This window comes from Branchiostoma lanceolatum, chromosome 2 (genome assembly GCF_035083965.1).
Source record: "Branchiostoma lanceolatum isolate klBraLanc5 chromosome 2, klBraLanc5.hap2, whole genome shotgun sequence".
NCBI classification, from domain to species: domain Eukaryota; kingdom Metazoa; phylum Chordata; class Leptocardii; order Amphioxiformes; family Branchiostomatidae; genus Branchiostoma; species Branchiostoma lanceolatum.
Window position 1 is genome coordinate 37,284,345 of NC_089723.1, and position 27,701 is coordinate 37,312,045.

Consider the following 27,701-nt stretch of genomic DNA (forward strand, 5'->3'; position numbering starts at 1 on the left):
GCTCCCTCTTGGAAAATAGGCTACATTATGCCAATACGTTCATAATGATGGTAAATCAAAGGGGTTCAGCGAATCGTACAACGCAACCTTTTATTTGCATCTTACAACACAACCTTGAAACGATTACCAGCTAACCGACTTCTCGGTAACCTTTTCTCAGTTTTCTTCATCAGGGGAGCCTTATTGGGTTGTTTAACTCTCTGTCGCAACAATCCCCGCGGTCCCAAATGTCGCTCGGGAAATTCTTTTCGGGGTTGTGATGTTTTCAATTTAGATCTCATGCATTTGCTGCATCTGAGAATATCTTACTGCAAAATCAATAACATGTATGTCAATGTGCCCTAATTTCATCCTACAGAATATGTCTTTAACAGAAATATCTGTATTTCCTTCGTCTTATTTAATATTTCATAACGAAAAGCACGTGTTTTGCCTTTCAGGTGGATTTGGGCGAGATTAAGCGCGTCACGGGCACCATCATTCAGAGTCGGGCTCGTGCGGACCACTGGGTGACGTCATACAAACTGCAGTACAGCGAAGATCTGATTGCTTGGACGACACATGCTGGAAGCGATGGATCAGAAATGGTACCGGAGAAATAGAAATATGAAGTGACGAAGTGACTATTTTTTCCTGAACATTTGATGAAGTAGAGCGCTTTTTTTATATCTTTGCTATATATTGATACTGTTGGCCTCGGAGGGAATGTGAGAAGACTTCTAGGTCATTAGTAGCCATGAAGATCTCTAGCTGAATAAACTACTAGTACTCAATACCAAAGAGAAGAGTAGAAAATTAGCCTTATCTAATCTTTCCGTTTACCTTTCAGGTCTTTCCAGGCAACGTCAACAGGAACACCCCTGTCACGAACTTACTGAACAACCCGGTTGATGCCCGTTATGTGCGTTTCCTGCCCCAGACCTGGAAAAGTCGCATGGCCATGAGGGCGGAGATTTTGGGCTGTAAAACCAGTAGGTTATGCACCTGGATGAGATGTGCTAGTACCGTAACAGTCCTATCATCTTTAAGTGGATATTTCAAAAGTTCCTTTTTTTTTACTTCGATTTTTGACAGACAAGGACGACGTGGCACTGCACTCAATTTATAACTTAAATTAACTGTGCCACGTACAGATAACAACATGTCCATTTTTATGCACCTGGTCGAAGTGAGGAAAGTCGTGTTAAGTGCCTTTCCCAAGGGCACAACATCGGTGGCGTCAGGGGGATTCAAACTCGGGACCTCTTGGTTCTGGGCCGAACACCCTGCCGTTACGCCAAACGACCCCACAAAGTTCATTGTTGTCGTTAAAGTTCATTCTTGTCAATAATCAATGTAGTATGAAAACATTGACATATAAATATTTCCTCACGTAAAGATGGGAAAAGAATGAAACGCAGTCTTCTATGAAACACCATCTGGCACCTAACGTTAGTTCACGTTAAACCGGGATTTTGTTCTCGATTAGAATTAATTGAAACCAATCTGGTAGAACAATAAACCATCCTTTTTTGTGTTATTCTGTCAATATCATGGATAACCTTTGCACTAATGTTATATTTTCTCTCTAGTCCTGCTGATACCATTATATATTGTAATTTGAAACTACTTTCCGTCGCACGCAGAATGACGGTGCTCTCGAACAGGTGCTAACATTTTTCCGGGAGAGAAGATTCGTCATTAATATCTTGCCGCTAGTTAGCTTTTATACATCAGCTATTGTTCCCACCTTGGCTTGAAGAGAATGTCATATAAACCACCAAAAAAACACACATATAAAGCACAAAACAAAAAACACGACAAAACGGCACCGCACACATCAGGCCTTTGGTAACAACCCGTTTGCTGAGTCGGTAGAACGTCACTCAAAGTCAACCCCCACCGTCATGGCAATTTGTACATTATTCATCGGGACCCTCTTTAACAATGGTTTCATATACTTGAATTCTCAGCTGCATTAGTCCTAACTTGTCCACATCCACTTGGGATGGAATCCGGTGCAATACCTGATGGCAGCATCACCGCATCCTCCACCCTTGATCATCGCTTTGAGCCTTACTACGGGCGGTTAAACGGAGCTGCCGGCGGATGGATACCGACGAACAGCACAGTCGGACAGTGGTTGCAGGTAAGCATACATATTCATAAACTAAACAATCGTGTTCTGTACATTAGCTCACCCACTCACTCACTCACTCACTCACTCACGCACTCACTCACTCACAGAGCTTAGTCAGCCTAAGGAGCAGCATTAGGGGTACAAAAGTTCGAAATGGGGCTTTTTTTCTGTCAGTACGTTCATCATGTTGGTAAATCACTGGAATTTAGCAGTTCTTACAAGGAAACCTTAGTAAGATTACCTGACCTTCGTCTTAGCAACTCCTCAGTTTTCTTCACCAGGGCAGCCTTATTGAACTGTCCTTCTCATTGCCACAACAGCACCATGTGTCGGTCAGGAAAATCTTTTCGAGGATGTGATGTTTTGACTTATGATGTGATGCATTTGCTACATTCAGAATATCTCGCTGCAAATTCAGGATTCAGGATCCGTCAATGTAGTTTAGTTGCAGCATACATGTTTTATTTGTTTATCTTTAAGAGGTAGGTAAATCTGCTCTTCTTGCTTCTTAGTTTGCATTCTAAGAACAACTACGCTTGGACTGCTTTTCAGGTGGATTTAGGGAAAATGAAGCGCGTCATGGGCACCATCATTCAGGGCCGCAGCACTGCCGAGCAGTGGGTGACGTCATACAAACTCCAGTACAGCACAAATCGGATCACTTGGACGGCATATGCCGGCCGTAACGGCTCAGAAATGGTAACTTAATAATCACATTCGTCTTTTCTTCAATTACTAGATTGAAGAAAAAACGAAGAGATTGAAGCATTCATATTTTCCCGAAAAATATTATACAGCAGAGCATATTTTATGACTTTGACCTTAGCTATTGACATTTTTGGTCTCGGATGGCATAAACGGGTACTGATTGATCCTAAGTAGCAATGAGGCTCTCGAGCTGAAAAACATACTATACAGAATATAAGAAAATTACGTTGTCTTACTACTTCGTTTACCTTTCAGGTCTTTCCAGGCAACGTCAACAGAAGTACCCCTGTCACGAACCTACTGAACAACTCAGTTGATGCCCGTTACGTGCGTTTCGTGGTTCAGTCCTGGTTTCGTCATGTCGCCATGAGGGCGGAGATTGTGGGCTGTAACACAAGTAGGTTTCCACCTCGATGAGATGTATCTTAACAGTCCAGGGATCTTTATGTGGAATTTTTAATTCATTGTTGTCCATAATCAAATGACACTGTAAAATGAAAACATTGAAATATTAATACGTTTTTCATCAAGTAAGGATTGAAACAGAACGGCACTAGAACGGCACGTAGTCTTCTATGAAACATCATCTGGTATTTACATGTATTTCCAAAGAATGGTTTTGTGTTAAATTCCATCTAGTTGTTGATAGGAATCCCACAGTTAGATGCGCAGACATAGAAATTAATAAGTATTTCCCGGACTGTGTCAGTGGGAAGCTTGTGTGCAAGGACTGTTATTCAGAACTATATGTAGATTAAGAACTGTACACAAGTGTAGCTATAAGTATTGAAAATTGAAAAAAAAAGTACCCTCTTTGCCAACGGCTTCATCTATTTGAATTTTCAGCTGCATTAGTCCCGGCCTGCCCACAGATGCTCGGGATGGAATCCGGTGCGATACCCGATGGCAGCATCGCTGCATCCTCGATCCATGGCCTTGTTCACGGGCCTGACCGCGGGCGGTTAAACGGAGTTACCGGTGGAGGCGCTTGGATACCTGATAGCACCAGAGGACAGTGGTTGCAGGTAGGAAGACATATTCATGAACATAACAATCGTATTCTGTACAAAAGGCCCCTGTTTGAGTTTATCAGGATCCACAATAAGCTTAACAGCTACTCTTCCTGTGGTCCATTCAAAAACATGGCTGGACAAAACTACATGACACACATGAACACAACATACACAGAATATACATGTACATAAATGATAAAAGGCTACTTGAAGTCTATATACAATGTTGACAATATCGAAATGGGGCTATTTTCTGTCAGTACATTTATCATGTTGGTAAATCACATTGATTTAGCAGTTCTTACAACGAAACCTTAGTAAGATTACCTGACCGACTTGGATACCTGGATACTTTATTCACTCCATTAGCTTTCAGCAACTCCTCAGTTTCCTTCATCAGGACTGTTCTTCTCATTGCCACAACGCCACCATGCGGTCCTAAATATGGGTCAGCTAAATCTTCTCGAGCATGTGATGTTTTGACCTGGGATTTAATGCATCTGCTGCATTGAGAAAAACCCACTGCAAAATCAGTATCCGTCAATATGGAGTTTAGTTGCAGCATACATGTTTATCTTCAAGAGATAGGTAAATCTGCTCTTCTTGCTTTTTATTTTGCATTCTAAAAAAAACTACATTTAAATCGCGTTTCAGGTGGATTTAGGTGAAATGAAGCGTGTCATGGGCACCATCATTCAGGGCCGCAGCACAACCGACCAGCGGGTGACGTCATACAAACTCCAGTACAGTACAAATGGGATAACTTGGAAGACATATGCCGGCAGCAATGGATCAGAAATGGTATCTCTTCATTTTTAGATCAAACAAATACCACAAAGCCTTATTTTTCTGACATTCTACATAACAGAGCGCTTTGATCCATCAGTTTTATCTGCGCTATTTATAATGTGAGTCTTGGACGGATTGTGCGCAAAGTATTTGGTCATTGATACTGATAAAGATCTTTTTTTGATCTAGAGATGAATACACTATACTATACAGACATGTAGAAGAAGCCCTCTAAAGTATCCATCCACTTTCCAGGTCTTTCCAGGCAACGTCGACCGATGTACCCCTGTCACGAACCTACTGAACAACCCAGTTGATGCCCGTTATGTGCGTTTCGTGGTTCAGTCCTGGCTTCAGAACATCGCCATGAGGGCGGAGATTGTGGGCTGTAACACAAGTATGCTATACTATGTGTCCAAACATTCCTAACATCTTTAAGTAGAATCTATAATTTATCATTTTCAATAAAAATGGAAACGCTGAAAGATGAACGTTTCATCACGTAAGGATGGAAACAATACAGTATAAGTTGTTACAAGCAAAGTTACCAGCATTGTAAATTAAAAACACTCTCCTTGCTTATGGTTCCATCTACTTGATCCCCAGCTGCAGTGCCCCCAGCCTGTCCACATCTGCTTGGGATGGAATCTGGTGCCATACCTAATAAAGCCATCACTGCATCTTCATCCTGGGGACCACGTTTCATGCCTTACCACGGGCGATTAAATGTATACCGCGGTAGAGGGGGCTGGATTGCCAAGGACAAAACTATAGGGCAGTGGTTGCAGGTATGCACACATTTTCTTAACAAGCTTATTTTGAACATAAGCTCCCTGGTGGAAAAGAGATTATCAAGTTAATAAATCAGTGAATCAACCAGAGATTAAGCAGTTCTTCCAACACAAGCTTGAAAAATCTACCTGCCAGACGTTTCGGTAACTCCTTAGTTTCCTTCACCACTGACTGGACAGCACTACACCTTTACTCTCCAAGCAGAGGATGGGTTCCGGCAGGCTTTTGACGTGTTTTTAGGCGTTTTTGTCGGGCTTTCTACTTTGTCATTTTTTTTGTCTCGCCAACCCAAGACAAAAAAAAAAATAAGTAGAAAGCCCGACAAAAACGCCTAAAAAAACGTCAAAAACCTGCCGGAACCCATCCTCTGCTTGGAGAGTATACTCCTTACCTGAACACTACCCATTTAGCAAGGAATATTTTTCGAGGGTCTTATGTTTTGACGAGCGATTTCATGCATTTGCTGCATCACTGCAAAATCAGTATCCGTTATTGTGACCTAATGTTAACATACCGAATATATCTCCAAGATATAGTTAGATCTGCTCTTCGTGCTTCTTATTTTGCATTTCATATCGAAAAATGAATACATGTGTAATGCCATTCAGGTGGTTCTAAGAAATTTGCTACCTTGAGAATATCACGCTGCAAAGTCGGCAAACAGAATATGTCTTCAAGAGATGATTAGATGCTTCTTACTTTGCATTCTATGACGAAAAACTACTATTCCCTTTCAGGTGGATTTAGGGGAAATGAAACGGGTCATGGGCACCATCATTCAGGGTCGGCTTTATATTGGAACCAAGCGGGTCGACCAGTGGGTGACGTCATACAAACTCCAGTACAGTACAGATCGGATTACTTGGACGACATATGCCGGGGGCGATGACTCAGAAATGGTATCTTAAAAATGCAAATATGAACGACATGACCTTAAGCAACATTTTTTTTCCTTTTTATTTATGTAGCAGAGCGGGTTTGATACATTGTTTCGATCTTTCGCTTTTGATACTGATGGTCACGAACGGAATGTACAAAGACATATAGGTCATCAATGATAATGATCTACAACAGATTAAACTACACTTTACCATAGAGAAGAGTAGAAAATTTACTCTTATCTAATTTATCCGTTTACATTTCAGGTCTTTCCAGGCAACGTCGACAAATACAACACTGTCACGAACCTACTGAACAACCCAGTTGATGCCCGTTATGTGCGTTTTCTGCCTCAGAGCTGGAATAGTCACATCGGCATGAGGGTGGAAATTGTGGGCTGCAACACCAGTAGGTTTTAACACGGGGGAGATGTTCTTAAACATTCCTAAACATTCTAGTGTAAGATATAGGAGGTTCTTTGTACACAGCCAGGTATTGTTCTCACCTGCAGGTATTGTTAGCAGGTGAGAACAATACCTGGTTGTGTACAAAGAACCTCCTATATCCTATATTCTACCAACCTGATGAAATTATTTTCGGATTCTAAGTGTAAATTTTTGATTTATTCTTTTCCATCCACATCCGCTGAAGAGCGGAAGCATTCAAAGATGAATATTTCGATACTTATATTTCTTTTCCCAACGAATCACTGTATTGTGATAGTTCATCGAGTAGCTTTAACAAAACTCAGAGTTAGATGGGCGGCTATTAAAAGTAAAAAGTATTTCCATAGAATAAATCCAGCCCTGTGACTGATTTGTAAGGGCGGTTATGTCGTTTGGCTAACATAGAAATAGAACCATAGACAAGTGTAATTAAGAATATCGTGAACAGGGAACAGCACTTTTTTCTGCAAATTGAATTGATTCATCTAAGTATAACTTCCTCGTCCTTCTCACACGTACAACATTACCAGCATCAACATCGACAACAACAACAACAACAAAACCAACTACAACAACAGCACAACGAACTACAACGCCTACTACATCTCCTGCTCCATCAAGCAGCTGGTTCCCGACCCAACAGCAGACCAGCACAGCTCGTCTGATGGACACTTCCACCATGTCCACTACAGATCTGATGCCTACAAGCTCAACAACAACCGTCAAAACGACAACGCCTTACAACTTCGAAGGTAAGGAAAACGCCACCACGTTTAATGAGTCCAAAAATATGTGCGATGTTGAAAAGAAACATGTTTTGTTTATTTGACACTGTGGATAACAACTTCCTCCCAAGGCAAAGTAAAAAGTCTCCTCTTGACAAATTTTCTTACATCAGCCTTTCAAAAACTTTCTATCACAGATATTGATTTAGAATCATCTGATTATTTGGATGATGAAGCTTCCAGCGTGTCGCCCATGACCACCCTCCCCACCCTGCCGCCCAGTACAGCTGAGTCTACACCTCCTCCTCCTGTTGTCATCACCACTCGAGACTCGTCAACCCAGGCACCTTTTCTAATAGAGGTAATATTTCAATTTCAATTTTCAATTTCAATCTTTTTATTTTACCAGGGTCCATCTCAGATCCACGGATCTGCTTTTCAGATGACCCTGGGCTCAAACATCAAAAAATACAATCATGGAAAAAAAAAACAGGTATATACAGATATACAGATAACGTTGCAGATATATTGTTATAGTTATAGTTTATTGCAGATTCTGAGTTCATCATGTCCGAATTGTTACATTCTTTTGGCTTGATCAGATTCGCTAGTTTTCAAACCAAATAACATTTTTCTAAATATGTAAACAGTGGTGCAATATTTTCTTAAACTGCAGGCGGAGATACCAGTTCTTATCAAGACTCTTCGTGAAAAGGTGAACGACTTCAGCGGCTCTCTGGGTGATCGCAAAGAACTTCTGAAAGGTTAATAGTGTTCTTACATAATCCTTTGTTCGAGAAGATGCCAACATATTTTGGGACTTCGGAGTTAGATCTGGAGCAAATTTCTAGCATTGTGATGCGGATCGCAGCTATATACAGTCTGCATCTACGGGTAAGGTATCAAATGATAAGCAAACAAAGAAACTTAAACGACAAAGATAAATCACTTCTCAATCTTAAAGATCAAAGGTATCATTATTGGAATATAATTGTGTTCCCATCATTCACGTTTACTGCGTGTTCCAAACCAAATATACAGAAGTAACTGAATCGTCATCGTCGGTACTGCGAGCTCAGAGCAAGAGCAGGGAGGCGGTTGCTATGGAGACGACCATTGACCTTTCCTCTGGCATCAAAGATGGGTTGAAGAGGCTGATAGACGTGCAGTCTACAGACAGGTCACCGGTAGAGCAGCTGATACAGGAGAAAAAGGATCAAGAAAGTCTAAAATCTCGGGTAGGCGTCTGCCTCTCCTATCTACTAGTATAGACTCTAATTCTACATGCCAGGAACCGCATCTTCGTTGTCAGTAGCGAGAGCTCTCCCGGTGGCAATCCTTAGGAAGACTGCGCACTAGTATAAATTTCTATTTGTAAGGAATCAAGTCTTCATTATCACTAGGAAAGACTGTCTAGATGGCAATATCTTATAGATTAGCACGCCATTAACGAATAAAACATAGAGAGGTTTAAGACGACCTGATGATCTATCCTAAAAAAGAGAGAATTTCTCCAAAAATACAGGTGATAAGGGAAACGAGAGATCTGCTGGAGCTGCTGGATGCGGCAGCAGACAAACTGCTGGAAGAGACACCACCGGAAGAAGAAGTGACACACATCCGGACTGAAGGCGTGCAAACGGTCGTGAAGAAGAGCATCCCTGACGTCGGCATCGTTCCTATCAGTCAGGATGTCGGCTCCATCGTGTTCACAAAGGAGGACAACCTTCCTGAAGATTCCAAAATGAAGGTAAGAAAAGAGTCATGCCTAAAACTGTCTCGACCATCTCCCAAAAGTTAGCCCCACTGATACGACAATATAGCAATTTTGTCAACTTTCCAGCTGATAACAGGTACATGTGTCCAGTGCGCATTAATAGCTACGGCCAAAATATAAAAGGACCCATTTGGCTTCCGCAGGTTGTGGCATTTGTCGAGGATCCATTTGTGTGGAGTGTAAGAAAAGTTGAATCAACTTCGTCAGTAGTCATGGTGACAATCACCAAAGATGGGGATGATCAATCCATCAATGCTGACGCATCAAACCTGCAGCCAAACATCACCGTCATCGTCAAACATAGAGTGCAGTTTGGGACCACGAGTGACACAGAAGAACATTATCATGATACCCTGCCAGCATCATACAGGCAGAACCTCGATGATGCAGGGAGATCGTTCCCTCGGACCAAGGTTCCTAGTCATGACACCAACATGAAGTATCACGCCATGTACATTGCCGATGGAGGCCAGGTGCCTCTACTCAGATTCTCAGTCGATGACGTCGACACAGAGCTGCAGGTGTACTTCCGGTTTCGCAGCTTCCCAACTGAGGAAGAATACGACTACACAACAACTGTCAAACCTCCTGAAGTCACTGATTATGACGGTTTCGACATGCCATTTGGCCTCGTTTACACCAATTTCAATATATCATTTATTCCGGAGATCCTAATGGAAAGGGGATGGCTCATAGTTGGCGTGAAGAGAAAAGGTAGACATTATCTGATCACTACTATTTCTTGAAGCGGCTCGACATTGCCTATCTATATTTTCAGATGTCAAAAATGAGCAACACAATTTACATTTTGGGCTATTATAAGAAAGTTCAATTCTTAAGCATCGACTTATTATTTAGCATCGAAATATCAATGTTACTGTGAATAAAGGCATTACTCGACTTATTATTTAGCATTGAAATATCAATGTTACTGTGAATAAAGGCATTACTCGACTTATTATTTAGCATCGAAATATCAATGTTACTGTGAATTAAGGCATTACTCCCTCAGGAATGAAGACTGATGCCTCCCCATGTTTGGTTGTGTACTAGGCGGAGACCTCCCCCATGGTGGTTTGAGACGACTCCTGACGTCAGCGGTCCCTCAGACCCCGCCCCCTCCAGGTCGCGATGGCAGCCCGGCAGGATTCACACTGCAGACTGCCGCAGTCTCCTGTCTGATGCGGGGAAACGAGAACCAGGCGTGGGATAACCGCCGCTGCCAGGTTCTTCTGACTTACTCAGCTGATAGAAAGTTACTGATTAGTTGCACTTGTTAACACAGCCAATTGTTGTTGACTTATGTAATAATTCATAGGCCTTTTCTTATTGCCGTTCAGAAAACTGATAGCACTCGTTTCATCTGTTGCTTTCATTGTATAACCATTCACCAGATTCTGCATCTACAGATACGAAACATCATGCGGCTACAATCAATTGATACCTTTTTATGTTGTTTTACATGTTGCTTTCTGCACAATTTGTACCGCAGGTTGGGATTGAAACGAACGAGACGACCACTCGGTGCACGTGTGACATGACACGACAAAGCGATGGGAAAAGCTCCAGGGTGATTCTGGCAGCTTCTTTTGTGGCCCTCCCTAATTTCGTGCACTTCGACAAGTTCGGTACCACCATTGACAAGTTGTCCACAAATTCGACCGTGTTTGGAACGATCTTAGCGCTGTGGATGATATTTCTGATGTCCCAACTATTGATATTACAGTCAAACATCAGGGTACGTTAAGACCAATACTAATATGTCTTTTTCTAATTCTTCATGATATTCTAAGTCTAATATCAATATTAGACATAATATTTATGATGATTAGTACGTTGAACGCTCGTCCTTTCAACCGCAGCGACCAATGATATTATTATGCGGTGCCATAGAGGCATAAACGGTCTGTGTTTATAGAAATCCAATATTTAGTCATCGTGCTTTTTTCAGAGCCACATCGCTATAAGTACTGCAGTGGCCGACGGCTTTGCTCTTGGACAAGTAGCAAAGCTCGCCCAAGCAAACCTCAGCATGCCGGTTGTTCCCAAAGTCTCCACAATCCCATCTGAGGTTCCCGGTGCGGACTACGTGTACGTCGTGTCTGTCCGTACGGGAACACAGCCTGATGCCGGCACGGCGTCTGTAGTCGGGCTGATGATCACAGGGTCAGAGGGCAGGACAGCCATGGTCACTCTAAACCCGGAAGGCTTGGTGAGAAGTGTTGTCTCCGAACGCGTAAAAGTTATGCTAATTAAATGACAAAGGTCTTAGTTTCCTTTGATCTGCAGTTGTAACTGAATACCGGCATTTTCATGGAGATTCGATGCCTGCGTTTTTATACGTGTGAATGAAAGATGTAGTGATTAAATGACTTTTACGGACCAATTGCATAGTTTGGTTTTGTAACAAGGCATCATAAAGCAATGTAGATATTGCCACGGATATACGAAATACAATTGAAAAACGATAACCATAGTTCCAATTTCCAACCCCCAAATCCCCCTGTTTGTATGTCTTTAGGTCCTAGCCAGAGGTGGTGACACGTACCACATCATGACGACACCGGCCTCCATCGGCAAGCCCCAGTCTGTGCAGGTCTGGCACGACAGCTCCGGGAAGGGCGCCATGGAGTCACTCTTCATAGACAGCATTAAGGTCTGGGACATACAGACAGCACAAGGGTGGGTACAGGAGCAATTTTCGGCCGTATGATGTCTAACCTTTTCAATCCCTGGTTCGAGGCGGTGCCTGCATTCCAAAGTGTACTCCACCAGATCAAATGTTGTAGGAATTCTTCTGGCATTTTTATGTAGTATTAATTTTTTTTTAAGAAATCGAAGGAAACACTGTCAATCTGTAATCGATGATTTTCTACATCATTTCTTTTGTAAATTGTAGTTGAACGTACATTTGGACTGAGCTCGAGCTGTCTCTGCTCCTGAGAAATTTAAGATCATGAGAAAAGTTAATACCTGTTTCTTTGTCCACAGATGCTTTTTCCCATGTTACACCTGGCTTTCCTCTAGCAAAGGAGACGGTCGGACAATAAGAACCTTGAAGGCAGTTCCTGGTGGAGAATTGCGGTAAGTACCTCAGAATTTTAACTGTCATTTCATTGAAGGAGTCTTGAATTAATCATAAGAACTTGTGATTCGTTGGCTTGGAAAGTAGCATTCTATCCATGTGATGGTGAAACGTTGCAGATTGGACCCGCAAGTTTGTACCTGTTCATCTACTGAGTGGTGAATAAATAAGTAAATAAATAAATCATCTGTGATGCATTGTCCTTTACCTTAAATGTGTCATGATCTGTACTTCTATGGTTTGAAAGCAGCAGTCAATGTGTGTGATGAAGCACTAAGGATAAAATTGACAATGAGTAATACTGATTTACTCTGCATGCACTAAGACGAGTACCACAGCATCATACTTGTTATAAAAAAACGTTGTGATACAGACTCGTAACAGGTCAAAATCACACAGAACCTAATGAAATATATAAAAGAAGCAATTCTCTCTGTCTGGAGACATTGGTTTTCTTTGAGATATGTCGTTATATTTACCTTAGGATGTCAGAGTACGCCCTGCCGACGTTTTCGTACCTTCTGTACGACGACCATCTGCTCCTGTCAGCCGTGTGTAACTCCGGCGTGAGACACTTCAGCCGGGTGCAGCGCCTGGTCTGCTGCCTGACCCAGACCACCCTGTGGATGGTGAGCAGCGCCATGTGGTACGGGGTCAAACTGGGTGCACACGATGTCATTTTGTTCGACGCTGGCGGCATCACTCTCCGTCTTTCGGAACTGATCGGTTCTGCAGCAACATCGTTCACGGTGTTCCTGCCAGTTTACGGCATCCTTGTACCGATGTTTCGCAAGCAGTCGCCGTTGGAACATCTTGTCCATCCGGGACTGATGAAATCGCCGACATCTCCATCCACCTGCCGATTTCCGTACAAGACGGTGGCGTGGGTCCTCGCCATCCTGACGTCTGTCAGCAGCAGCTTCTTCGTGATCATGTACAGTCTGCAGTTTGGAGCTGAGAGAAGCCAGGCCTGGCTGAAAGACTTCATCCTGACATTCCTGTTCTCTACATTTCTACTGGAGCCTGTTCAGGTTAGCATCAGTCATGCACTTGAATCGTTTTTTTCCCTCACATTTTTATTTTAGACTTTTCAGCGCCGGTGGAACGAAATGTATGTAAAATGAAATATAATTCTAAAAATGAGTTGGACAAATCAAAAGGGGGCTTTGATAATTTTTGTGGTTAAGTGACGTACAAAACGCTTGTGACAACATACCCAACTTTTTGCAGATTTTTATGATTGCCTACACCAAGGCAGTCATCATCGGACCTATCATGTGGTCTGTGACAGCTTGTGTTCGAACAGTTTTGGGGACAAACTTATCGGACAAAGACCGTTCTCCAGTCGGTGGTATTCAGAGGAAGGGCAGGGATCATGATGGTTAGTCGCCACAAGTTTTACATGTAAGACCTCGGCAGATTGCTACGATCGCAGTGGCCAGTCAGTGGACGCCTCTGTAAAATCAGTCCACATTGTCTTCCTGTATGACGTCGTGGTGGCGCAGGGCTGTTAACCATAGTCGATGCTGTAGGGCTGTTGTGAATTAGGATTTTACCATGGTCAATACTGACCGACGGAGGCCATATATATGACGTCGCGGTGGCGCAGTGGCAGGGTGCACCGCGACGCCCAGAACCCAGCGGTCCGGGGTTTAAATCCGGGGTCCCTGATTTGTCTCGCTAACGTTGTGCCCTTGGGAAAGGCACTTGACACGACTTTTCCCACTTCACTCAGGTGGTACCAATCTTCGGTTAGGGACGTCCCTCGTACAGGACGTTAAATGGGGGTCCCGCGTTTAAGGAGAGCCACGCCTCAAATACACTATGAAAAGACATAGCTACCTTTACTGTAAGGTAGACATTTCTTTGTGAGATTTTAAAATGATAACGTCATTGGTGTTCTGAATTTCTGATTAAGCTTTGGTGTTCTGTATGTATAAACAAGTTCCTGCTCGGAGGGTTTTACCACCAGCCCCGAAGAAGACCGACCATGACCCGAACTGGACCGAGAGGATGACTAAAGGAAGAAACATCCTGGTGGTCCTGGTGTTTCTGCTGATCTTCACCGGTAATGCCTTCTACATCGGGGTTCTGGGCTTCGACAGACACGCCTACTACGTCAGGACCTCGCTGGAGAACAGCCTGCTATCCGGGTATGAGGAGGTACGGTTGGAAAAAACTGTCTTTCTCAAGCAAAACTAATGATCTCTTTCATTGACCATTGGAACAACTATCCGTCTATAAGCAAGCTCTACAAACTTACAGAAAAGTTACCGCTTTATGCCGTTATTTCGCACTGTCTCCTCTGCAGTCTGTGCCCTTTATAACATACTGGAATAACTTTCCCGCTTGTAGGTCACCACAGCAGACGATGCTTTGGAGTGGCTGTCGTCTGAATTGATGCCGTCCCTTCACCCGGAGCGCGGATACAGCGGGCAGAAGCTGAGGTGGCTGGACAAACAGTTTCCGGTCGGAACAAACGCATTCCGAATCGGTCCTGTTCGCCTGGAGAGAACCACCAAGTATCCAGGTGGAGATCTCAATAAACAACAACAACAACAACCAGTGCGAATCATAAAGCTTTTGTTTTGTGTCTCATTTGATTTGTTAAATTGGTCAATAAGTATTTGTACTACACTTTAAGTATTCATGGGGAAATCCGTTCAATTTCAGGGGACCCAATAGACATACACCTCGAACACAGTACCCAAAGGCTCTATCCTGGACTGTTTATGAATCTACAAAACGAAGCTCTTGGCCGAAAGAGTGGACAAAACTGTTCGCACAATGGAACTACCAGTATCGTCGACGGATTTAGGTATATCAATCATATGTTTTCAGTATTTGATGCTGATGAATTCTTGGCAGAAGATCAGCGCAACTTCCGTCATCGATCTTTTAATATTAGTTTTATAACTTCTAGATTTTGTCATTGTCATTGTGATACATGTACAACTTTGATTTATCAAAATACCTTTCAGCTTGCCGAGTAAAGTATTGTAATTATGTTTCAGAAACGGGACTTCGGCGTGCTACACCACAGTGGACCTGCCACGAGATGCTGGTCAGGCTGCTGCAGTGATAGAATTCCTTAAACAAACCAACTGGATCCTGATGGTTTCGGACACTCTCATCCTCCGGATCAACTTCTACCACCCCGACGTGAAGCTGTTCAGCACCGTGGTGCTCAGGCTGCAGTACATCCCAGGGGGCGCTGCTTATCTACAGCCCAGTATCCAGACCTTCCGCCTGTTCCAGTACCAGACAACAGACGACTTCGTCCAGATGCTTTTCCACATCTTGTTTGTTCTTTTCTTCATCTACAGCGTCCTGAATGAGATTTGGAACATACGGAACAGCGGCCGTCTGTACTTCAGGAGTTTCTGGAACATCTTGATCCTGTGCAACTTTGGTTTGTCGGCAGCCGTCATTGTAACATTCGGATTTCGGTATTTCCAGGCAGCTGCTGCTTTGGGTGACTTACAAGAAGCAAAGGGTACTTAAAAACTATCCTAACAGGTTTCTGACATCTGGGAGAAAGTCTGTCCGGTGAAATGCAAACAACGAAACCGATGTTGCCATATGATGCCATATGTAAAAAGTGTACTTGATGACTTTCCTAACTGGTTTCTGACATTTGGTCGCAAGCATATCCGTTAATTCAAGCTACGAAACCTATTTTACATGTGAAAAGTGCCATATGTTGCCGTTCTGCGTGTTGTTCATGGATAGAGTTTAGAGATCTTTAATTTGTTACAGGACTGTTCGGCATTAATGACTTTGTGGACATCAGTACCGCCAGCCAATGGGACGCAACCTTCAAGGAGGTCCTGTCCTTCTCCATCTTCATCAGCACCTGCAGCATCCTCCGGGTTCTCAACTTCTCCAGGGGTGTCGCTACCGTCTACGCTCTGCCTCGTGTACGTAGAACCCATCTTCCACATTTCTACCTGAGGTGTTAACGTTTTAGTCCATTCTGTTGATTCAATTGTTTGTAAAGCAAAGGTAATTAGTTGTTCATTTTCCGTTTACACTAGCTGATATACGGAGAGGCCTTTGGGTTTGCGGTGAACATGCTGGTTGTTATAGTGGCCTACGGCTTCAGCGGGATCCTGATATTCGGCAAAAACATGGAGAGCTTCTCCGGCTTTAAGAAAACGTCGTACGTGCTGTTTGAGATGAGCTTGGGGAGGCCGTTCGTCGGTGTCTTTGCGGACGACATGAAGGCAGTGGATCGTGTCATGGGACCTCTGTATTATTCTACATTCGTCATGTTCTTCGTCTTTTACCTGGTCAGACAAAAATCTGTTTATCATATTCTGCCCTTTAGCTATATATATACATATAATCACGAATCATAAAAAAATTGAATGCAATTAGTGTTTCAGCTTCAGCTTTAGAGAGCTTTAGAACCTTTCTTAAACAGCATTATGTAGCCTAAATCGTCTGTTTATGTTTCCCACAGATGAATCTGGGAGTCGGGATGCTGTGTAACTGGATGAGCTACTGCCAGACGTCTGACGACATCGGCGTGGACACGGCGATGGGAGATTACTTCTGGAACTCCTTCAGGAGTCTTCTGGGCATGCGTCATAAGTCCCAAGAATTTGACGGTAATATCTGCAAATACCATTTTCTGACAGTCTTTGTTGGCAGACTTTGTTAGCTTCTGGCAGTTCATTTTTTGGTCACCACGTTTTTCTTCCAATAAGAACGTGTAACTGCATGTACATGTATAGATAGCCGGTAGTCGGTTGTGTAATATTAGTAGGTTTATAGCTATCACATATTCCTACAATTGATAGAGAATCTTTACCATAGCCCTTTGCCAAAACATTGTGTTCTACAATACATTACGGGAAGGATAAACTAAAAAAAAATTATCACATTTTGTCTCTTCTGAAGATGAAGCACAACTTCCTGACCACTTTATGGACGCGACCCTCCAGCGGACGGAAACGGTACTGCAGGAAGTGGACAGGGTGACTGACCTGATGTACAAGTTTGAGTGCAAGAGGCGTCAACTGACTCACGTTCAACCAGGCACTTCGCAAGATCTCGTGTAAACCCGGACTTTGAACAATTTGGTTAGACGTACCAGAAATGGACGTGACCTCAACATAACGTAAATATCGTACGACAAACAGTAAATGATTTTAGCAAGCAAGGTTCCACCAAACTGATGACATTTTGACTATGACATTTTAACCATGACATTTTGACTATGACATTTTAACTATGACACTTAAACAGGTTTGTGTTTGTCAGTGAGTGAGTGTGTGTGTTATGATGTGCTGAATGAATAGCAGATGTAATAATTAAAAAAAATGTAGCTTTGCAATACATGTGTCTACGACGATTACCTTTATAAGAATATTTCGTTTGAAATTCGTGTAAATCTTCTATCATTAAGAATATAAAGTTTATGATACCAGAGAGATTTGTGTTTCACACGGCACAACAAGGCTGCTCGCTGTTCTCATGTAGTTTTGAAAGATTTTGTCTTGGATCCAAATTGTTGGTGTTATGCATGTATTTAAGTCATTGTTACTCTTAAGTTTTCAGATGAGTCAATTGTCATCTTTTACCAAAAATCTTTTCTGATCATGTTGTACGTGATTAGTCAGGTAGAGGTATTTGTAGGTCTCTTATAATATTTGCTTGGGTATTCAGCTCTAAGAATATAAAATGAGGTTTTCTGCCACAACACTGTGTCTATCTCATATATGGTTCACAATAAGTTTGTTTTGATTATCTTTAATTGTTACAATCAACTTGCTTATTGAATTCCATTTGTGGTAGCTGTAGAGATGATAAGCACAATGTTATAATACCTTATGTTCATTTAGGTCTCTTCCGTTACATCTTTTATGTCATTTATTCTGTTACAGCACTTCAGCATTTTGTTATTGTAGCTGTAGACATAGTAGTAGTAGTACAAACCGATATTGATGTAAAAGAAGAAAAAAATATTTTAACACTTTCTAGACGGTCATCTTCAGCTTCTTTTGGGTAATCAGGTACAAGAAACTGACCCAAATGCTGTACTTCCGGGTCATCCACAGCGCACTTCCGTTCGTGAAAGGTTGTCAGAATCGCGTGGACGGACGCTCTCTGATCTATCTTTGTCCTCGGATACGCCGGTTTCTACTGTTCCAATCGTCGAGATCTTTCAGGTAAGAAGAGATGACGAATATCTATGTCAGGTTGTGTAACGATGTCGAGGCTGGTAGACTACAAGTCGCAATTTTGCGATGGTTTTAGTTCGTTGTGTTTTTCAGGGCGGTGAACGGGTCCAGATAAGACTTAGAAGGGTGTTGTAGAGGCTACCGGATCTCTTTTTCTTTAACAAAAAAGCTTCAAATGGCTCAATTTGCTGTGGTTTGCGGTGATTTACTGTGTTGTAAGAATGGATTTGTTCTATTTGTGCAAAGTGTACATGTGATTTTTGGCTTCAAAGACACAACGGGCTTGAGTTACGTATGCTGGAAACCCCCAATGGGACCCTCACATCTGGTTTCAATCAATGCCTGTCGACAGCATGGTCTGGTGTTTTGTTGGGGGCGGTTCACTAATTGCTACAGTACTGATTTGCCTGGTTTGCCTGGTACATACAGGGCACTGACTAGTATAACTTCCCAGGAAATATTATGTGGGGCGGACGAACAACTTGTGCAGTGTACTTAGACAAATACAGCACACTGGCTAGTATAGTTTATCAGTAAATATACAACATGGGGTGGACCAAACAGGAATGGGGGATACTAGTAATATGTTACAGTTAGGAACATTTGGAGTAGATGGGAACGTCGGAAAATTATGATTTTATGGCTTCAAGATTAACACCGGATGTGTATTTCTAGTACCTGCTTGAAATGATTGAATGGATGAATGAATGAATGAATGTGCTTGTACGTGTGTGTTCGTTTCCATGCGTGTGTATGTGTGTGTGTGTTTTTATATGTGCTTGTGTTGCACTGTGTGTATCTATGCATGTTCTTTATTTTATCTTTTGGTTCAGCATGAACATGATAATCTATGTATTTGTGCATGTGTGTGTGTGGGTGGGGGGGGGGGCATATGTGTGTTTGCATGTGTGTGTGTTTGCATGTGTGTGTGTGTGTGTGTTCCTATTTTATATATTGTTGCTAATACAAATTATAACAAAAAATGCCCTTTTTTCGGGTAGAAATACCAATCACGATAGATAATTGGATTTGGGTTCCAGAAAGTCTGAAAGTTTTTTTCTTTCAGTCACATGTTTCACTAGCCAGGATGACTCCAAGCAGATGCGTTTTAACTTTCTCCTATGCAGCAATCTTCTCATCCACAAATTTTCACTGATTCAATTTTATCTTCACTATACAGAAGCAACTTCATGGCGACCACAAAGAATTATAGAGGGGGGTTTGCCAACACACTTCATCAGTGTGAGAAGTGCAGCAGGCAGTTTAGTGCACGTAGTAACCTGAAGAGACACATGCTGACTCACACTGGGGAGAAACCCTACAGGTGTCAGAAGTGCAGCAAGCAGTTCAGTAGAGCAGGTGATCTGAAGACTCACATGCGGATTCACACAGGGGAGAAGCCCTACAGGTGTGAGGAGTGTAGTAGGCAGTTCAGTCAGCTGGGCGATCTGAAGAGACACATGCGAACTCACACAGGGGAGAAACCCTACAAGTGTGAGGAGTGCAGCAAGCAGTTCAGTGCCTTTAGTGGTCTTAAGACTCACATACGGACTCACACAGGGGAGAAACCCTACCAGTGTGAGGAATGTAGTAGGCAGTTCAGTGTGCTGGGTAACCTAAAGAAACACAAGCGGACTCACACAGGGGAGAATCCATTTAAGTGTGAGGAGTGCAGCAGGCAGTTCAGTGAGCTAGCTCATCTTAAAACTCACATGAAGACTCACACAGGTGAGAAACCTTACAGGTGTGAGCAGTGCAGCAGGCAGTTCAGTGTGCGGTGTAATTTGACAAAACATTTGCGGACTCACACCGGGGAAAAACCCTATACATGTGAGGAGTGCAGCAGGCAGTTCAGTGTGCTGGGTAGTCTGAAGACTCACATGCAGACACACACAAGGGAGAAACCCTACAACTGTGAAGAGTGCAGCAGGCAGTTCAGTACATCAGGTGATCTGAAGAGACACGGGCGAACTCACACCGGTGAGAAACCCTACATGTGTGAGGAGTGCAGCAAGTATTTCCGTGATCTGGGTACCCTGAAGAAACACATGCGGACGCACACTGGGGAGAAACCCTACAGATGTGCGGGGTGCAGCAGACAGTTTAGTATACAAGGTAATCTGAAGAAGCACATGCGGACTCACACAGGGGAGAAGCCCTACAAGTGTGAGGAGTGCAGCTTGCAGTTTCGTGAACTGCGTACTCTGAAGAGACACATGCAGACTCACACAGGGGAAAAACCCTACAAATGTGAGGAGTGCAGCAAGCAGTTCAGTGAGCTGGGCGATCTGACGAAACACATGCGGACACACACTGGGGAAAAACCCTACAGGTGTGAGGAGTGTAGTAGGCACTTCTGTCAGAAGGGTAGTCTGAAGACTCACATGCGGAGTCACACAGGGGAGAAACCGTACAAGTGTAGGGAGTGCAGCGGGCAGTTCAGTACATCAGGTAGCCTGAAGACACACATGCGCATTCACACAGGGGAGAAACCCTACAAGTGTGAGGAGTGCAGCAGACAGTTCAGTAGATCAGGTGAACTGAAGACTCACATGCGGACTCACACAGGAGAGAAACCCTACAGTTGTGGTGAGTGCAGCAGGAAGTTTTGTCGCCTTGGTAATCTGAAGACTCACATGCGAACTCACACAGGTGAGAGACCCTACAAGTGTGAGGAGTGCAGCTGGCAGTTCAGTCAGCAGGGTGATCTGAAGAGACATATGCGGACTCACACAGGGGAGAAACCCTTCAAGTGTGATGCCTGTAGCAGACAGTTTGGTGACTTGGGTCATCTAAAGACTCACATCCGGACTCACACAGGGGAAAAGCCATATAGGTGTGAAGACTGTTGCAAGCAGTTCAGTCAACCTGGTAGTCTTAAGAAACCTATGCAAACTCACAGGGTAGAACCCTCACAGGTTGGAGGAGTGCAGCAGGCAGTTTAGTCAAATGGGTGGTGAAGAGAGATATGAAAAGGCCTGTTGAAGCAGTCATTTGCAACGAAGAACCAGAAATATATCTTAGGGCTAGAGTTGAGTTGAGTTCAGTTGAGTTGAGTTGAGTTGAGTCGGACTGATATAAGATATTGAAAAGGCAAATCAAAAAAAGAAAAGATAGATTAGTTTTTAGTATACGGTAATACAAACATCATTTGTTTTTTTCTTATTTATATGTTTTTGTTTTATTAGTTATAAGTCACATGTTGACAAGACTTGGTGTCTCTTTGTCCCCTTATGTATTCCTTTTGTGACAGTTTTTTTTTAGTTGTTACCTTCTAGGTTAGACCCGTTAATGTGGTTCCCTAACGGTAGAGATGATAGGCACAATGTTACGTTAATTTGGGTCCGTTCAGTTAACATTTGTAATGTCATTCGTTCTGTTACAGTTCAGGTTTAATTGTAGCATTTTAGAACTACAATGTACCAATAACATTTTGTTATTGTAGCTGAATGTATACTAGTAGTAGGGACAAGCTTGCAAACTGATGTTGATGTTTATACACAAAGTGATGTAGATTATTTGTAGGCTTCTTATATGCTCTTTTTTATTCTGTTCTATAAATATAACATAATTGGTTTTTGTGATAACACGATATTCCTTATATGATAACAGCACTGTTATTTTACATATAACACTTCATTTTTTATCGTTTCGGTCTGCCAATAGATTTCGATGTATAATAGCTATAGAGATAATAGACACAATGTTATGTTCGTTTAGTTTCCTTCTGTTACATTTGTTTTTGGCATTTATTCCGTTACAGTTCGTTACAATAAATTTTTTAGCTGAAAACACTGGAAATCAGCTTATTTATTAGAGACGGGTATACTCTTGTTTTCAATGCTTAGATATCGATACGTGTTGGGCAGATAACCTTGGTTCACCATGGAGATGGAAAATAACATCAATGGTGCACATGGTTGCAAATGGTCACTGATATCGCAATTCTTATAGCTTGTTTGTTTGTTTTAACCATTGTTTATTCATGAGAAGCTCAAATCGGCGCGCAGGCCGCTTTTCATTGATGTCATGAGGGAAGAGGTCAATACTTGATAACACTTATGCAGAACCAAACAAAAGTACTTTGTCATCGTTGTTTGAGTCATAACGAAATAATGCACTACATCATTACTGGCAGTTGGCTACAAAATACATAACTTATATTTACCTTTCTAAATATAATATAAAAGTGACACGCAACTTTATCTATCTATATCTATATACAATACTGGGCAAAGCCCGATTGGGGCATCGCGCCCAGGGTGCACGCCTAAGGCGGCCGGTGGTGGTGGTGCTCCACAACAAAAAAAGTGCAGAATTTAAACTAACTACAGTAATGAACATGAAAAATATAATATAGTGGAAAAAAAGGTGCAGTGAGGGCCGCCTTAGTTAAAGCATGTAATTACTGGGGGGTGGGGCGGCCCATGTGCTGGGCCAGCCCCACCTTAAACTGATTTACTGAATCTGCTGATACCACACTGGCTGGTAGGTGGTTCCGTTCCTGGATAGTTCTTGGGAAATAGCTTGACCTGAACATTTCTGTTCTGCAGTAAAGTGTTTGGAAACGATGTGAATGTCCTCGTGTTCGGTTCAGGTGTTGGGTGGTGTAGTTTTGATAAGGTATAGCAACTAGGTTATTGATAGACTTGTAGAAAAGGACCAGGCGTGCAAACTTCCTGCGCTCTTGTAAAAGGGGCCACCCTAGCCTGCTTATCAGTTCAGTGACGCTAGTAGTCTGTCTGTAGTCGCCGTATATGAACCTGGCGGCTCTCCTCTGTACAGATTCCAGTTTGTTCTCAAGTGAGTTGGTTTGTGCGCTTTGCATTTTTAGTGGATCCCAAGCTGGAGCAGCATATTCCAACTTGGGTCTCACGAGAGCTGTGTAAGCCTTGGCCCTTACCTCTTTGGAAGCCCCCCTTAAGTTTCGTTTTTTAAGAAAGCCCAGAGCACTGTTAGCCTTTGCAGTGATGTGGTTGATGTGGTGGGACCACTTGAGGTCCTGTGATATTATGATCCCCAGGTATGGGTGTCGATCGTTGACCTCAAGTGGTTCTGTGAACATTGTGTACATATAATTAGGAGACTTACGTGGTTTGTGAATGTGTATAATGCAGCATTTCTTAACATTAAATCTAAGCTGCCAAGAGTCTGACCAATGACAGAGTGAGTTCAGTGAGTTTATCCTGTGATGTGAGAGTGAAACCCGTAAAGAGCACACGGCATGACATGATCTGGTCACCGGTAGGCGGTCATCTTCAGCTTTTTGTGGGTAATCAGGTACAAGAAATTGATCCCAGAAGTGCACTTCCGGGTCAGCCATTGCGTATTTCCGTTCGTGAAAGCTTGTCAGAATCGTTGGACGGACGCCCCGTCAGTCACAGTGATTGACAGCACTTCCGGGCACAGTCTGTGACGGTCGGGCTGTGTCACGTTCTGTGCCTGGGAAAGCATAGAACGTGACAGGCATGGTGTGTGACGGTACACGCTGTCTGATCTATCTTTGTCCTCGGATTTGTCGGTTTCTACTGTTCCAATCGTCGAGACCTTTCAGGTAACAAGTGCAGAGGAATATCCATGTCAGGTTGCGTAACGATATCGAAGCTGATAGACTACAAGTCGATTTTGCGATGGTTTTAATGTGTTGTTTTTCAGGGCGGTGATATATATGGCCTCCGTCGGTCAGTATTGACCATGGTAAAATCCTAATTCACAACAGCCCTACAGCATCGACTATGGCTAAACAGCCCTATACGAGAATGGCAGTCTCTGCCACAAAAATCACATCTGTAAGCTGACTCAGTTCTGTTGCAAAGCTCTAAAATTTCTGCGGATCCGCTTTTCTTCTGCGCTGTGCATCAGTCTGGCTTCTCCTGATTTGAGCTGTCTGAACAGTGTGCATCTCCACCTGGAACGGTCACTTGCAAGGTCCTCCCAGTGCTCCGTATCAATATCTAGAGCCTTCAAGTCCCTCTTGCAGACATCTTTGAAACGCAGCTGTGGCCTCCCTGTATGTCTCTTTCCTGAGATCAGTTCTCCGTAGAGAAGGTCTTTGGGGATTCGGCCATCCTCCATGAGACGGACGTGACCTAGCCAGTCAGCGTCAGGGCGGTGAACGGGTCCAGATAAGATGTAGAAGGGTGTTGTAGAGGCTACCGAATTTCTCTTAATTTGAGAAAAGCTTCAAATGGCTCAATTTACTATATTTTACTGAATTAGAAGTAACATCGAATCTATATGGAATAGTTGTTTCTTTGCAAAAGTTCACTTTGGCTTCAAAGACACAACGGACTTGAGTTACGTATGTTGGAAACCCCTTATCGGAGCCTCATATCTGGTTCCAATGACAGCGTGGTCTGGTGTTTTTGTTAGGGGCGGTTCACTAATCTATTACAGTGTTGATTTGCCTATATACTTCGCACATACAGGCTACAGACAAATGTAACTTATCAGTAAAAGATTATGGGACTGATCAATGTGTGACAAATTTGAAAATATAAGACTAAGAGCATTTGACGAAAACTGGAAAGCTTGGAAGATTATGAATTGATTTTATGGCTGTAAGACTAGGAGACAATTGATGGTTGAACGTACAAGAAATGAATTAATGTTTTTGTGTGTTTGTAGTTATGAGTGTGTGTGAGAGAATGTGTTTGTGTGTGCGCAATAACCTCCTTGGTGTGAGTGAGTGTCTGTGTGTTTGCATGTATGTATGTATGTAGCTATGTGTTGTGTGTGTGTGTCAGTTTCACTTTGTAGTATGTGTGTTGCAACATGTGTCTGTGTCTGTGTGTGTCGGTCTCTGTGTGTGTCTTTGTACTAGGACTGACCTCAGATTCATTACATAGCTGTTATTACATATCCTCCAAAAAAAGCAGCGGAATAGTTCGATGATGAACTTACATCCCATCCTCTGAAGCCGTCGCTATTTCGCCAAACCAGTCGGATCTTCTGGTGAAAACAGATCTTCAAGTAGGTCTGTCTTGGCCTACATCAAGAAAAAGCTGCATTGAGATTCGTCATTATGGCAAATTCTGGATCTAGATATGTCTCTCATATCTCCAAGCAGATTGTGTCTGGTTTAACATGTCAGTGTGATGCAGACTTTCCATTGATAAATTGTCATTAATTTTATTTTTTCGCTATTACTACAGAAGTGACTTCATGGCTGCAGTAAAGAACTGCCACGATGGCGTTACAGATGGTGGGGTAGGAGGGATTGCCAACACTCTTCCATGGTGTGAAGAGTGCAGCAAGCAGTTCAAAAAGCTTTATGATCTGAAGAGACACATGCGGACTCACACAGGGGAGAAGCCATATAGGTGTGAGGAGTGCAACAGTCGGTTCAGTTACCTTGGTAATCTTAAGAGCCACCTGCGGACTCATACAGGGGAGAAGCCCTACAAGTGTGAGGAGTGCAGCAGGCAATTCAGTCAGCTGGGTGATCTGGAGACACACATGCATACTCACACAGGGGAGAAACCCTACAGGTGTGAGGAGTGCAGCAGTCAGTTCAGTCGGTTAAGTCATCTGAAGACTCACATGCACTCACACGGGAGAAACCCTACAGGTGTGAGGAATGCAGCAGGCAGTTCAGACAGTTCGGTGATCTGAAGAGACACATGCGGACTCATACAGGGGAGAAACCCTACAGATGTGAGGAGTGCAGCAGGCAGTTTAGTAGGCTTGATGATCTGAAGAAGCGCATGAAAATACACATGTGACAAACTCAAATGATTTGTTCGGTCCAGCTCATTTCATTGAAACCGCTAAGTACAACGTGACATTGTGTCAACTTCCTAAGGTAACACAAGGCTTATGTTTGCAAATACAGTCTGTTGAAGCTCTTCAGATTAGTTTTGAGGTTAAGATAAGTCTATTTTGGTTTGTTTTCTTATTTTTTTTGCCTTTTATTAGTCCTATTATCATACTATGTTTGCAAGAATTGGTATTTCGGTTCCCTTGTTTAGACCTTATGTAATAGCCTCATTGTTACTTATAGCTTGGTTACAATAAATCTTAATTGTTACGGTCTATGTGGACAGGTTAGACATACCTACTTCTAGTTGAGTTCTATTAAATATTATGGTAGCTGTAGAGATTTGACAGACGTAAGGTTATGTTCATGTAGGTGCCTTCTGTTACAATCTGTTATGCTATCTATTCTTTTCAGTGCAGGTTAAATTGTAGTATTTTTGAACTAGATCTACCAATAGCATTTTGTTATTGTACCTTAAGATAAAGATATAGTAGGTATAATCTTACGAACTAATTTCAATGTTTAGTAATGTAGAGTATCTGTAGGCTTCTTATATATGCTTGTTTGTTCAGCTTTAAGAATATGAAATAAATCGTTTTTGTCATAACACTGTCTAGTCTGTATAGTATCGCTGAAAACATTATGATCCTCATAACTTTTTTTCAATTATGTCAATTGTTACTATCTTATCTACCTACTAGTTAAGTACTATTATGGTAGCTGTAGAGATGTTAGGCAAGTTATATTGATTTAGGTTGTTTTTTTTACATTTGCATATGTTTCATTGCTTGTTACAGTTCAGTTACAATAAAGTTTTTTTGTCATAACAAGGAAATGAACGTATTCATCAGAGATAAGTTTATTTTAGTTCACAACGCCTCAGTACATACAGCAACTTCTGGGTAATGACAGTGGTCTGCTTGTTCCAGGGCAGATCGTAAACCTCGCTGGCAACAGAAAGAACTGGAAGCCACTTACAGTCGCATTATTTGTGCGTAGAACCAGCTCTACGGAGCTGGAAAACATGCCGAAGGGTTGTGTCAAATGGAGCTAAAAGGTATGCACGTTTTCTTGAGGGTGACGTGAACCATGAGTCTGCATTCATTGTACATGTGCGTAGAGCCAGCTCTATGACACTTAATTTTCTTATCTAAATATGTTTCTTGAAGGTGACGTGAACCATGCATATGTATTTTCTTGAAGGTGACGTTAACCATATATATGCATTCATAGTGCGTAGAGATAGCTCCATGGAAGTAGAAAAAAATCTGCCGCTGGGCTGTACTAATCGCCTCCATGGAGCCAGCTCCATGACCGGTCCACTCCTTCAAATCTGTGATCCAAGACCGACGGGGACATTCCCGCGGCCGTGTGCCTTCCGTTTTTCCCTGAAGAACTCCACACAGCCATAGAATTCTCCA

The 27,701-nt window shown here is 42.6% G+C and overlaps 2 protein-coding genes across 2 annotated transcripts; both read left to right on the forward strand.

Moving 5' to 3' along the window:
* The first annotated feature begins 12,818 nt into the window (after positions 1 to 12,818).
* On the forward strand, positions 12,819 to 17,511 carry LOC136427045 (polycystin-1-like protein 2). Its single transcript, XM_066415764.1, has 9 exons — positions 12,819 to 13,364; positions 13,564 to 13,714; positions 14,279 to 14,496; positions 14,689 to 14,900; positions 15,348 to 15,829; positions 16,093 to 16,253; positions 16,371 to 16,625; positions 16,799 to 16,946; positions 17,239 to 17,511. Exons 1-9 carry the CDS (start codon positions 12,819 to 12,821, stop codon positions 17,397 to 17,399), a joined length of 2,334 nt encoding a protein of 777 aa, XP_066271861.1. The 3' UTR covers positions 17,400 to 17,511.
* An 890-nt stretch (positions 17,512 to 18,401) lies between these two features.
* On the forward strand, positions 18,402 to 26,887 carry LOC136427047 (zinc finger protein 271-like). Its single transcript, XM_066415765.1, has 4 exons — positions 18,402 to 18,509; positions 19,702 to 21,460; positions 23,978 to 24,075; positions 25,676 to 26,887. Exons 2-4 carry the CDS (start codon positions 19,712 to 19,714, stop codon positions 26,133 to 26,135), a joined length of 2,307 nt encoding a protein of 768 aa, XP_066271862.1. The 5' UTR covers positions 18,402 to 18,509; positions 19,702 to 19,711; the 3' UTR covers positions 26,136 to 26,887.
* The last annotated feature ends 814 nt before the right edge of the window (positions 26,888 to 27,701 follow it).

Bases quoted from the DNA above. Each gene is read 5' to 3' on its own strand.
- LOC136427045 (XM_066415764.1), top strand. From the start codon at position 12,819: ATGTCAGAGTACGCCCTGCCGACGTTTTCGTACCTTCTGTACGACGAC. The intron at 13,365-13,563 runs GTTAGCATCAGT...AACTTTTTGCAG, and splicing joins TTCTACTGGAGCCTGTTCAG to ATTTTTATGATTGCCTACAC. The intron at 16,254-16,370 runs GTACGTAGAACC...CGTTTACACTAG, and splicing joins CCGTCTACGCTCTGCCTCGT to CTGATATACGGAGAGGCCTT.
- LOC136427047 (XM_066415765.1), top strand. From the start codon at position 19,712: ATGGCGACCACAAAGAATTATAGAGGGGGGTTTGCCAACACACTTCAT. The intron at 21,461-23,977 runs GTTTAGTCAAAT...GGGAAAGCATAG, and splicing joins TTGGAGGAGTGCAGCAGGCA to AACGTGACAGGCATGGTGTG. The intron at 24,076-25,675 runs GTAACAAGTGCA...CTATTACTACAG, and splicing joins CAATCGTCGAGACCTTTCAG to AAGTGACTTCATGGCTGCAG.